Source organism: Diadema setosum, chromosome 17 (assembly GCF_964275005.1).
Source record: "Diadema setosum chromosome 17, eeDiaSeto1, whole genome shotgun sequence".
NCBI lineage: Eukaryota > Metazoa > Echinodermata > Echinoidea > Diadematoida > Diadematidae > Diadema > Diadema setosum.
The window spans coordinates 8629625-8644146 of record NC_092701.1 but is presented as its reverse complement, the minus strand read 5'-3'; the positions used below and the strand labels follow the sequence as shown (position 1 = coordinate 8644146).

Genomic DNA, 14522 nt, shown 5'->3' with positions numbered 1-14522 from the left:
TTCTACTGTCTTTTAATATGCTTTATCAAAATACAGATACAGAAATTGCATTTCCTTAGATTACTTTGTCTGTCACTCAAGGACTTTTCTGTTGTATTTTCAATTCAATGTTTGTTTGTTTTTTTCTGCAGTCAGGGTTTTTAAACTAGACACTTCAAGCAATAAACACAGGCCTTTCTTTCATAAACATAAAAATGTGAAGTTACATAAACACCCAACCACCAATGTGTGTTTTCAAAATTCTTTTTTTTTCTTCAAGTTGCTAGGTAACTACCATAATGTGAGTGAAAAATGGAAATAAACAGAATACCTTCTTAGGATTGATGTTTTTGAAACTTGGCAATATTGTTCAGGTTTTTTGTTTATGTAATTGCGTTCCCCGAGCTCGTCAGTTTTATTACTTTTTTATTTTTTCATTTTTTGTCATGAGACATCCACCCTTAGCACATATCAGCAGCCTACACTCAAAAACAGTGGCAGGTTGCACATGTGCAATACCAGTAATAAAAAAAAACCAAACAAACAAACAAAAAACCTTGACTATACTCCAGTTTCCCCTGCAAATGCACTTTTCACAAGAAAAAAAAAAACACTGAAAAGATTCCATTTTTTTTCCTGCACATGCACATTTCCTGCCTAAAACATCAGATTGATTCTGGGTTTTTCTGGCAATGTACAAAGTGGTACATCAAAAAACTATTTTCCCCCATTTCTGCATGTATGTGAAATATAATGCAAAATTCATAAAATAAAACTGTGACCATTCACTTTCAACTCACCTGGAACACAGTGATGAGGGCGATGGGGAAGGTGTCGAAATTACTGGAAGGCTTCGGTTGTTCTGGGTCGTAATTAAAGCTGGTTGGGACAGAACATCAAATATTTTATCTCACATATCTGTCACATGGTTAAAGTCTGTTGGAAGTTTTAAAACAAGAGAAAGAAAGCCTCCACTCAAACTGTACTCAAGGACTATTTCATCTATGTAATCATCTTTACAATATCGTAAAGGACTGGGTTATGGATACCCAAATGCTACATCTTAACTCTCTTTAAAACAAGAAACTTTTTACCGCCTTTAGAACAAAATAATTATCATCCCTAGAATTACTGAAAATCAGCACAGAAAGAAAATGGAAAATTAATTTTGCTTAAACCTTGATTTCCTCCTTTCCAAGCCAGAGTAAATTTACAAACTCCTTGTCAGGGTAAACCAGTGAATTATCAGGATTATCTGTTGGGGGTGGGGGGGAGCAAAAGATAAATCTCTGATCGAACCAAACAATTAGAACATCGCACTCTTTTTTTTTTTTTTGGGGGGGGGGGGAGAGCCTATCTTGCCGGACATCCATCTAGTCTAAACCTATTCATTGCTTAATAACAAATTTGCTCCCACAAAAATTTATGTAAATAATGCAACAAAACAAACTGAACAGAAAGCCCAGAAAACTGCAAAATGAGCTGATTTGGAAGAATTTGGAATTTTGGCATTTTTGATGTTAGAATTTTCAGTTTCTACAAAACAACCTAAAACAGAAATCTCAATCCCTCATCATTTGCATAAAAAAAATCCAATTAAAAATGAGCATGATTAGCTGAAAATCTTAAGCCTAAGCCATTTCTATTTCCATTCATTGTATGTTGATGAACTAATTAGATGTACAAGCTCAAAGAAGGCTTTATCTTGAAATAAAAAACAACAACAACATCAAATAAACACCTGATGTTAAATCTGCATTTTCTATGATTTAATTCTACTTTCTGACACATGCTAAGCATAACCACACTATTGTGCACATCATATCATAATTTTCTTTTTTTTTTCAAGTATTATTTAGCTCATCAAAAATGTTCACATTTTCCTATGACCCTTTTCTGCAAACTTATTATTTCATCATTTTTGTTTCCAACAAATTGTGTATAACTGAAATAAGATTATAAGCACTAGCACTGTCATCTCCCTCATAATCTGCACGAAAAGAATTACAGCAACATATATCCACCAAATAAACATATCAAATGTCAAATAGTTTGCATCTGGCTATCATTTATCTGAAAAAAAAAAAGGTTTGGGAGGAGAAAATAAAGAGGTGCAAAGATTACTAAAGCTATAAAAGGGTGATCAAAATTCCAAGCAGAGAAATATTCAGCCAGGAATGACAATTTGAATAAAACATTCTGCTACAAATAGCAAAAGTTATGAAACATTCATGCACAAAAACATGCATAAAAACATGAGCTCATCTAACAGTCAAGGCCATGATAACTCTTTGGAGATTGACAGAAAATCAAAAATGTCATAAATAGGCAGATTTGGGTATTCTAAAATGGAGAACTTCCAGATTTCTTACACGTATGATTTTTCTTCTTCTGCGTGACACTTATCCCAACAAATCAGTAAAGAGTTGGAAAATATGCTCCCAGTTCCTTTCCAAAATACATAATGTTAACACCCTTCCTTTCCAAAATACATAATGTTAACACCCTTCCTTTCCAAAATACATACTGTTAACACCCTTCCTTTCCAAAATACATAATGTTAACACCCTTCCTTTCCAAAATACATAATGTTAACACCCTCTTGAAAATAGATATCAAAATAGAACTTAAAATGACATTTGTTTTGACAGCTTTATAACATCATTAACATTCATGGGAAATTTCTTTGTAAGTCTGGGGAAAATAACTTTGCAAATGTTTGTATAACCTTACACTCTTGTATTATTCTGGGTAGTGCAGAAACTTTGATTACACTGGCTATATCACACACTAAACACAAAAGTATTGATAATAATTGTTATGAGAACAACATTTATAGTAATATGACTAATAACATGTAACACTAAATCGGACTTGCAAGAAATATGCAAATAAACCAAAGAACTTGCTTCTTGTGCAGAAGTTTAATTTCTGCTCTGGATTGCACTTAGGTTCAGTAATGATAGCTAGATTTCTAAGCTGTGAAATTCATGCCAGGCACAAATAAATATCTAGATAAATGGATAAATTTGTAATAAACTAATAAAGAAAAAAATGCTGCATTGTGCAGGCATTGCATTCAATATGCAGGTCCCACACACGCATGTGAGAACTTAATTCTATAGAGGACTTTATGGAAATCAAGGTTTAGCAAATGCAGTGAAAATTATTGTAATGCAGCTTGCTTTGCTTAAAAAATCATAGCTTTTCAGAGTTTAATTCGCTTTGCAAACCATTACAATTGTTAAGGTTACATAGACATTAAAGAACACAGTGCACACTTAAAATCTATAGGGGGACAAAATATTTGGATATGACATTCAAGATTTCCAATATATAAAAAGGACTATATTTGCTGAAGAAGTACCAAACTGACAAGAAATTGATATAGAAATTATAATCGAGATATAATCTCCTGCTACATATAAATAATAAAAAGAGATGTCATCTAATGGCCTATAACATTTCAGTTTAATTAAATAAACCCATTCTAGGAGTCTACAAGATAGTTTTGAAGTTTAAATCAAAGCCCCAGTAGGAGTTTATGATTCAACCTCTATTTTCTTTCTATTTCCAAGAAGATTTCTTGTTTCATTCAGTCTCATCAGGATACAGGAATAGATGATAATTTGAATGGTGATTTAAAAATCTCTTCAGTTTCTGGATGTCAAAATTCTCTTCATAATTACTCACACCCTTAACACATAATTCCAATATTCCTGTCAATACAGTTTATCTATTTTTCATGTAATGAAAGCTTTGAACGACGATGCATTTGCTCAGACAAATTTCTCTTCTGTGGATATAAATATATATATATATATATATATATATATATATATATATATATATATATATATATATATATATGTATACATAATTATTATCACTTTATATCAATCACAAATATTCAAAAGATATAGATATATAAACATTATGTAGGCCTATAATCACATCTATGTTGATACACATATTAAAAAACTGATTCAATGTCTCAGTTTTCTTTTCCACCCATTTCAAAGTCAAAAGGGGATTATGCATATGGATTTGAATTTGAATATAACTGATTTGAGTCATAAAGAGTATCAACAGGAAATCTCTAAGGTGCATACACCCTACTTAAGAAAAAATGGGCAACCTGCAAGTGCTAAGAGTTGCACTCAAAGTTGCTTTCACACTATCTTTGCATTAATCACTCTGCAATATGTTCTTTGTCATGTTGATATGTACCCCTTACTTCAGCAATATCTAATTTTGTTTGAGAATTCATAAAAGTGGGTGTTAATACCATATTTCCCTAAAATTCATCTACAACTTTCTGCTCCCCTCCCGTCATCTCCCATTACCCCTTCTCCTACATGTATGTACCCATGGGGGCAGCATGGTGGCTAAGACACCTGTCATGCGGGGCTCGCTACTAATGGATACATATTGTGTTACCACAGGAACAAAGAAATAATATATATGGGGGGGGGGGGGGGTAAACAACTATGGTAATCATATCAAAGAAAAATTCCTTGTTTTGTGAATGAATTACCTTCCACCGAATAGCTGCATTCCCAGGAGGGCAAAGATGAGAATGAACAGGAAAAGAAGGAAGAGGAGACTAACAATAGAACGCATACTACTTAGGAGGGATATCACTAGGTTCCGAAGGGAGGACCAATATCTGGAGACGGGGAAAAGAAAAAACACACATAAACATGCAGGACGAGGAATGGGAGGGATGAGGGGGAGGATGGAGTGTGGTGGTGGTGGTGGTGGTGGAAGTGATGGAGATTTGGGAGGAGGTGGGGGGGGGGGGAGAATGGGGAGAGGTTGGTATCATTTGGTAGAGTTTCATATTCAAAATGTAGGATGAGGAATAACGGTGTTGGTGACAGGGGGAGAAGATGGAGGGATGGGTGGAAAAGATGGGGGATGGTAGGAAAGAAGATGGGAGGATGGAAGGGTAGTGGAAGAGGGGAGGGGGAAAATACAGAAAGTTTAGGAGGGATCGGAGAGGAGAGTTGGTACAAGGAAGAGGTATGGCATGGGAAAGATATAAGGAAGAAATTGGAGTGGGAGGGATGAGGATGAGGAGTAGGTGGGTGGAGGATGGAGTATGGATGAAATGGACGGGAACACATATGGGTGGGATAAACACAAAGACACATGGGATGAAACATGATAAAAAGAGAACATTCAAACAAAACAATAACAGATCACATTCACATAACAGATAGAAGAAGAGAAAAGAAAGATAGAAGGATGGATTTGGAGAGAGAGAGAAAAACAAAACAAAACAAAAGCGTTCATATTAGTGCATGTGTGCAACAAATCATTCAATCAAAAGAAGAAAACATTTTCCTGTGATGAAAAAATGACTGTAGGAATGAATGTGTATTTTTTTTTTTTATCCAGGCCTCGGCTGTTGAAGGAAGAAAAAAAAGCAAACAAACAACAAGAAACTACAATCAAATGAAGTTGAAGAATGAAGCGAGAGCAGTGATGTGCTTTTTTTTTTTGCTGGACCATGAGGCATGAGGAGGGAGTGACCGATGACACATGCAATCACAGTGACACCAAAAACTCAGATTTTTTTTCATGGAGAAATCAGTGGGTTATCAAGATGGCACGTGACTTTGTGTGTTATCACCTTATTTATCAACCTGTTGGGAGAGAAAAACACTGGAATGGAATGGGGGGGGGGGGTTGGAGGGGAATTTCTGGTGTTCAAAAAGAACAACAACAACAAATCAAAGGGGGTGTGGCATCAAGGGAGGGAGGCGAGCCATGCAAGACATTCCGGCTCATTTTTGTAATTTTAGAATCATGCATCATACCCTCTACAGCGATGACTAGGCGTGGCCCATCAGGCATTAAAAAGGAAGGGGGGGGGTGGTATGACTGCCCTTCTCATGCAATGGGGTTCAAACTCTTTCCCCCTCCAGCATGGATCCATGCTTTTAAAGTACTTTACTCATACACAGACTACAATAAGAAGAAGGGGAAAAAAAAGAGGATCAATCCAGTCTACTACACATTTCACCCAGGGAGAGCGGATTGACAAAACAGACGACAGAGAGAAAGGAAAGAGAGGGAGTCATCAAAACTGTCTACTCAAGATGCCAACAACAATGACAATTTGTTTCCTTTGGAAAATCTAGACTGGGCATGCACCTTGCATCATTTTCTCTTTTTTTTTTTCTCACAGGGGGATAAGGGGGCTGTTACTTACTGTCCTCCAAAGAACTCCATGCCAAGTAAAGCAAAAATCACGAGGAAGAGGAATAGGAGGAATACGAGACTGACAATAGACTGAATGCTATGCACCAGCGAGATCAACAGATTTCGCAGGTTGGTCCAGTACCTGTGGTTTTTTTGGAGGGAGGGACCGATTGGGTTGGGTGCAACAGACAATTGCGGATTATTGAGGGGTGGGGGGTGGGGAGGGAGGAGCAGGGGGGATTGAGGAGGGGGGTTAACAAGACAAAACAAAAAGACATTTTTAACAAACTGGATTAGATACAAAGGACATGAGTAGACAAGTTACATGGCAAAAGCACAAGATGAGACTTTCTTCCACTAAAAAAGCAAGAGCAGAAAAGTTCTATGTACAGATATTAAAGCTCTAAGATTCTGCTATGTCCCTAAGTAAACTCTGAAGATTATTTCAGTGAATATGGAAGGAACCCACTTTGTGTTGATTCAGAGTATCTTTTGTTAGGGTCTGTAAAGATTTTGTGTTTTAACATGAAATCAAATTACATTTTTTTTTTTGCTGCTTTTTTTTTTTAATGGCAGAAAGTCACAAGCATGCTGTCATCCACAACCGATTATCTAGACACACCTTCCACCGCTATTGTATAATATCAGGATTAACATCATGTCAACAATAAAGGTTTATTACATTTGCACATAATGGCTGGCTAGTCACATGGAAAATGCTCTTAACTGAATGTATCTAATAGGATTGCCTTGATTGTCAGTCATGCTTTTATTTAGTCGGTAAATGAATTTTTAAATTGTTTTACCTGTCATAGAAAAAAATGATGAATACAGTAGAGTAATGACATGTTTGCAAGAGACTTACACCAAGACTACATGACTGCAAGAAGACTTGGGCTCTTTATAACCATCATTATATTGAAGACCAAAATTCTTGCACATCATGCATTCAGCTGTTCAGTATGATTATCAATTTGATGTACAAAAAAATGAAAATAAAGAATTCAGAGCTGAAAGACAAGGTGCTGAGGATTGGTAGACTGGATTCTGAAGTAGCCTTAGACAAATCGCAGAAGCGATCCTTAATGTAAATTGACATTACAATGCATCCAAGTTCTTAACATTTTTTCAAGGTTTGTGAAGATGCTGTCTAGATTTTGGATGTTGTTAGTCAAGAATCACATGAATTTCCCCCAGCTGCTGTTTATACAATGTGGTAGTGGTTATGCGTTTTGCCAGGGGTTTGGAAAAAGCAGGGGACAGGGTTTGGCAACACACACTCTGAGCAATCTATTCACATGGAATATCACTGTAAAAAAATCCCATCATTGATCATGCATCTCAAAACCAATAAAAAGTTTTATTGCATCAGAACCCTAGAATATCTGAAAAAACAAACAAACAAACATGTGGTTTGGGTTTTGATGCTGATTACCAAGTTTTGATATTTCTTCTTTTACCGAAGTACAAAGTTTGATAGCATAAAATGAAGGGAAAGAATTGATTTTCATAGTTTTTTGTCAGCCCCATGATTCTTATGTCTCACATAGATTTTCACAATTGTCCAAACATGAGTTAAATGAAAGTGAGCAAATATTCAAAGTCCAACATTATTTTTCCCCCAAATAGCCAGTAATACCACAGATATTTCAAGAAAATCACAAATAGAATTATTTCCTGTGAAAACTTGAACATTTTTTTGTGTGCGTACAATAGAGAATGAGCTGGTGAAGCATAAGTAGGCCCATATACCTTTAAGCCCCATATTCTCAAAAGGTAACATGTCTGGTGTTTGGTTTTTCGATCACAAATTATTTCAGCTGGTCACAAACATCCACTGTGATGGGCTATACATCAATTACTTTGCTTCAATTAATCCATTAGGCGGTGTCAGGGACAAGTGACTAACATCAATTAATCATGTCCGTGTGACCCAGATCATGTGCACGAAAAAGTTCCTTTCCCAAAGTATTGTCAGCAGGAAGGCTACGTTACCAAGAGGGACTATTAAAGGCAAGAGGGGTAAAGGAAACAGAGGATGGAGGATTGGACAGGGTAGCAATTATAGAACATGACAGCATCACAGGCAGTTATATGCAGCAGGTTCTAAATATAATCATAACACCGCTATGAGGGTATCAATACATTATAACAACTCTACTCTATAACCAATAACAATCACAACAAAATCATACTCTTGGATATATATAGCGTATACATATAGATATACCTTGGTAAAATATGATACGTATATACACTGTAGCATTAGGGCACAAATGCATACATCTTGAACACAGCAAGTGGGTGGGGAGGGGGGTGTGGTTAGGATTAGGGGAACAGCGATCACTTTGAGGTATGCTGTGTCAGTATAAAACTAAGACACTGTAACAGAATCTTATGCTGATTATGAAAGCACACTGTCATGATTAAATGGCTTGGGGATGATGCGGTTGCCAGGGATACAGCACCCAACAAAGAATGCATCTATTTAGGTTTGAATGGGGGGGGGGGGGGCTTGGGGGTTGTTGGTTACATGACAATATATGCTTGAAATAGACAGGTATGCTGGGCTGCAGCTGGTGTGAGCACTCTGTGGATGGATACAGATTAAACACAGTGAGAAGAAGAAGAGGGAAGAGATAAAAAGAATGCTAATGAGATGCAGAACTCATGTCAAAGGGGAAAAAAACGTCCGTGGATGCCAGCTGTAGCAAGGTTTCCATGACGACGGGACCCGGCGACGGTTTGCCATCAACAAACCCACTCCGCTACAGCTGTCCTGGTTAACGCTGACAAAATACTGAAGCAAGAGAGAGTCAAGTGAATGACATGGAACGATAATAGTCTATCCCTCACTGACTATAATTAGGTTGATGCTCTCAGAACAATTTTGCTTGTTTTTATCGCACTAATTTTCCTCCATATTTAAATTTCAGGGACACTGGCAAGTATCTGTTGATAGGTTCGTCTCGGATTGAGGATGCATTGGGCCTTTGATAGCCTGTATTCTTTCTAAAGGTCGTGTACACCCAGAAAGGTCGTGGGTGCCTGCCTGCGAAGAGAATGATGCATCATGGGAATGTCAGGTATGGGATTCGACACGACGGAGCTGTGAAGCTTATTAGTGAAATTGATTCAGTTGTATGCAGATGCGAGAAAGTATACGCTGCAGTACTTCAGTATGAAAGCATGAGGAATATTCTGATATATTTACATCATCAAATAATGCAAAACATACCATGCACACAAATGTGCATCCAAATAAAGTCCAAGGAGATGCCACACTTTGCTGACAAAATGGAATGGTCCAAATAAAATCAAATTTGACAAAATTTGCTCATCATCTGATGGTGTCTCAAGGGGATCAAAATTTTTAAATTTGTTTTGCATGTTAGTCTACTCTGATTTATGGATAATAGTGCTCAGCAAATGTTGCACTACAGATGAAGGGTTTCACAAAGTCTTAACCATTGCAGACATTTATGTTGCTTTGGTTTGTTTCACATTTTCATACAAAAATGATCATCAAATTCTTCTGAAATTTTGGTGTAACTATGGTGTCTGGATAATTGTATCTTTAAGTGCTGACATAGAAAATTCCATTGCAGTTTCTTTCCAATGTAAACTAACATGAAAGCCATCATAGTATAGAAAACAAACCAAGTTAACCTGTGAAAAATATATGAAGAGACATAGAGGCTATACAAAATGGAAAAAGTTACATAATCAGATACACATTTATGCCACAAAACTGCATCTATATCTATGATCACATTTACCACTTCATATCAAAATAATAATCATCAAAATGACTGTTTCAACCCAGATAAACACCAGAAAGACAGTAACACGTTTTAAAGGAGACCTTGCATCAAGAAAAAACCCCCAAAAGTCACACATATCACTTACTCATAGACCTGAAAACTTATCTTATGTCAGCAATGTCAAATTTTGAATTTTGAACAAGTATATCTTCTTCAATTTTTTTAATTGTAAGCATAAAATTTCATGAAAATAGTTTTTTTTTCACATCTAAGATAGCTTTGCTTCCTTTGTCTCATACTGTTTTGTCTTAATTTTTCATTTATGAAACATACATAGAAACCAGAACTATTTTAAAACAGTCAGTAGTAGCTTCAATACATTGGCATAATCATGATTTTATTGTTCTTTATGACTAGGCTAACTTTCAGGATCACTGACATTTTCTTCATAGCTGATGCAGTGGAATTAAAAAAAAAAGATCCACATACAATACACAGCATGTCAGTATAAATCAATAGAATAGACCCCTGACATAAGAGCTTTTTCTCAATTTGGCAGTGCTACAGTTTGCAATTGTATAGATCATTTCAGCGGGTAACAAAAATATAATTCTAATAGACACGTTGTATGTGACATAAACTCTGGGAGTGTCCTTTTTCTCTCTCTCAAAATCTGAGCTGAATTAATATATGATGTGTTTGTTTGTTGGTTTGTGTTGTTCCTTTTATTTGGCAACATTTTGTTGGCTTTTTTGATGCAAGGTCACATAAGATAAGGGATCATTGCTCCTCTGCTCATCAGCCAGCAATGTGTGATTCCTCAGTTTCACATCAGTGAGGTCATATATAACATATATATTTATTAAGATATATGACACAATCTACATTTGCTGTGACATATAACAAAATATATCTCTTCTATGACATACAATAAAATATATCATTACTGTTACACATGGCACAATATATTTTTATTATGACATGACACAATGTATTTGAGCAATGGCACATGACAAAATATGTCTCAACTATGACACATGACAAAGTAGATTTTAAACTACGACACATGAAAGGTACACTGTATATCATCACTTTGACATAAAGCATGGGAGTTCAATATTCAAGAAATTTAAAAAACAACAATGAAAGAAGGGCAGACCATCTGTAGAAAGATCACATAATTAATGGTTTCAATTCATCTTTTGTTTTCAAAACCATAAACTGTCACAATGGTGAAGAAAAAGACACCCTCTGCAAATAAAGTTGCATAATGGGCAAACTTGTTACATGTAAAGTCAACTGAACAAAACAAATTTCATGTGAATTGGAGTTGAAATTGTCCACTGAAATCATAAAATTACAAATATGCCTCACATCACAATAGCCCACAATTTAAAAACACTGAATTCACACCATAATTTCCAAAGCTTATGACAAAATTCTTTCAAAATCATTTATTTTCTATTCAAAAAATCCCTTCAAACATTCAAAATATTAATCAACAGATTCACAAAACTACCCAGTAGGTATATGTATTTGTTCATTTATGTTTTCAGATTTTTTTCTTGTGTATAGGTAAGGGATTATTTTTTTTACCATTTATATTTGATTCTTCAAGCCAGACAGCACCCAATTTTGAAAATATATTGATTGCATATGATATACTATGTACAGCAAATTCTTTAATGAATAGTTCATGTACGAATGACTGAAATCTTGCAACAAGTGTAGTTAGGTGGCTTAACAAGGTGATATACCATAAAACGAGACCTGTTTCAAAACGTTATTAGTACAGCACATTACGCTAGCACTCCAATCAGCAAAATATGAGAGTGCTTCCGACATAGTATAATGTGAGGCACATTTGACAAAATTTGACTGCACTGTTGATATCTAAAGAATGCAATTTGAACATCTAGTACTTCTTTTGAGAGAAACCATCCAAAAAAAAAAAAAAACACCATCCATTAACCCATTTCCTTTCCCCAGAGCAACCATTAAATGCAACAACATAACTGGCAGAGTGTCTAATATCGATAGTGGTCGATCATCAAAAACATTACTTAACATATGAAAAACAAAAGTTATTTGGAGTTCTCAAAACGCAAGGTCCTTTCAATTTTACCTCACAAAAAGCAGAGCTGGAGAAAGATAACACCATCATCCCCAGACAGGACTTGATATGAACAGGTGAAGTAATTCTACTCTATGTTGGGCTGCTAATGCACATTATTCTGTGTTGGGTTCCATTAGTAGAGTGCGATATTTCCTGTGAATTATGTAACTTCATCTCTCATGCTACCTGGTAGGCTGTGTGTCTCTCTCATCATGTGACCAATAGAATCTACCGCCCCCCCTTTTTTAGAGACAGATATATTGCAAATCTCATTAGAATTGATTTTATGGCATTACAACTACATGTGCCCTGCAGGACGCAAACAAAAATTGTTCTGGATCTAACACATTTCAATCACTTGTACATGAAGGATAAGAATACTCACTGTATGGCAGAGAGGACGACAACGTTGATTGCAAAAATTGGCCTATGTTTGATAGGTCTCTGTTTTTAATCCAAAAACAATGTGAATCCCACATTTCTTTTTAATTTGTGGTAGTCATATAATCAGCCCAAAATGGACTTGATTTTGAACTCCTCATTTGTTTTGATGTTCACTGGGATAACTTGAGAAATACCGGAGAAGGGGAATGGAAATAATTTGAGAAAAAGGAGTCAGAGAAAGAGAGAGCGAGAGGGGAGGGGTGAGGGGAGGAAGAGAGGGCGAAGGAGGGAAAGAGGGAGATAGAAAATATGAGAGGATGAGATGTGCATACTAATTAAAAATGGACCATCCAAATGAGCTGCCGCAATTGAAAATTCCATTAGGCATATTGCTGGTATGAAATTCGCCCCTCTTGTCTGTCAAGAACGGCAGAAACGACCAGCCGACCCCCTTTTTATCTCTACACATATGTCCCCCCATTTATTTCTGTTTGTTGTTGTTGTTGTTATTGTTGTTTTTTTTGTGTGTGTGTTTGTTAGTCTGCCTGGCCTCGATGTGTTGTACAAGTACAAGCCATGCATGGCTATGGATGAGCTGCCTACACCGCCATTATGATAATGGAAGTGGTGGAGGGGGGTGGGGGGGGGGTGGTGGAGATGGAGGGCTGTAGAGTAGAGTATATCGTACGTCCCGTGCTGAAGAGCTCCCGCTAACTCTCCACCATGGGGATTTTCATGCATTTTACATGGAGTGGGCAACAAGCGGAAATGTGCAGCCGGGCATGTCCCATCAAACATTGATGAGAGGGGAAAGGGGAGAGGGAGGCAGAGAGGGGAAGAGAGATGGAGGGAATATTTGAGAGGGAGAAAGATATAAAAGGAGACTTATTTAGAGGGGAAAAGAGAAATTATGAGCAGACAGAACAGAGTGAAATGACACAAAACACAAGACAAAGAAGGATCATAAGAAAATGGAATGAAAAGGCAAACAAAGTAGAGATCAAATACCCCCAAACATTAGATAGTGTTGGTTTGATTGTATGTACATGTATTTTATCTTTTTTGGTTTGAGGGCTCTAGCCACAAGCACACAATTGCTTCTTAGGATTCCTAGCATGTATTTGTTTCTTTGTAATGACCTGTAAGTTGTATATTGTTTTATATTTTTGTCAAATAAATGAATGAATGAATGAATGAATGAATGAATGAATGAAAACATAAACAGACATGAATATATAAGTAAACAAATAGATAGATAGATAGATAGATAGATAGATAGATAGATAGATAGACAGATAGATAGATAGATAGACAGATAGACAGATAGACAGATAGATAGACAGATAGATAGATAGATAGATAGATAGACAGATAGATAGATAGATATACAGACAGATAGATAGACAGATAGATAGATAGATAGATAGATAGATAGACAGACAGACAGATAGATAGATAGATAGATAGATAGACAGAGAGATAGAGATATATAGAAAGCCAAAAAGACAGAGGGGGAAGTAGATCAACAATACAGATGACAGCATCAAGCTACTATTAAAGTGGTGAACTTATTACAAGATTAATAGATAGTCCTCAAGAAAAACTCAACAGCAAAAAGAAATGGAAAAATGATGCTCTAAATGATACAGAAATATGATCTGAAATTACTTTGTATGTCAATGTAAGTGTTGATTCAGTCCTACATCCATAAAATCTGCTAAATCCTTGCCACGTTTTGAGGATTTCTTAAACAAGACCAACACTCTGAATTTCCCTTGGCAAAATCTTTTCCACACATGTGACTATCCAGTATGAACAATTTTAAAACATTTTCTACCATTTTCCAAAGCAATATCCAGAACATTCCAGTATACCCAATGTTTTTTTTTTTTTTTTTCAAAAATGGTCAGTCACCTGCATCCCTAGGTTTTATAACTTGCATTTCAAAATTTGATAATTATGCAAACAGGTATATTTCAATAGTGACTTTAAAAATGAAAGAAAACCTTTGGGTGATGTCAAGGATACTTCAGCTTAAGATATGAAAGAATGTAATATCTATTGTCATG

General features: G+C 36.0%; 1 protein-coding gene across 1 annotated transcript in view; it reads right to left on the bottom strand.

Annotated features, from left to right (window-relative positions):
• The window catches only part of LOC140241110 (voltage-dependent calcium channel type A subunit alpha-1-like), a 229002-nt gene that overhangs the window by 108079 nt on the left and 106401 nt on the right, over positions 1-14522 (bottom strand). Inside the window, exons 13-14 of the mRNA XM_072320878.1 lie at positions 4517-4648; positions 780-858 (exon numbers count right to left, since the gene is read on the bottom strand). Coding sequence (XP_072176979.1) covers positions 780-858; positions 4517-4648 — 211 coding nt within the window. The remainder of the gene's footprint in view (positions 1-779; positions 859-4516; positions 4649-14522) is intronic.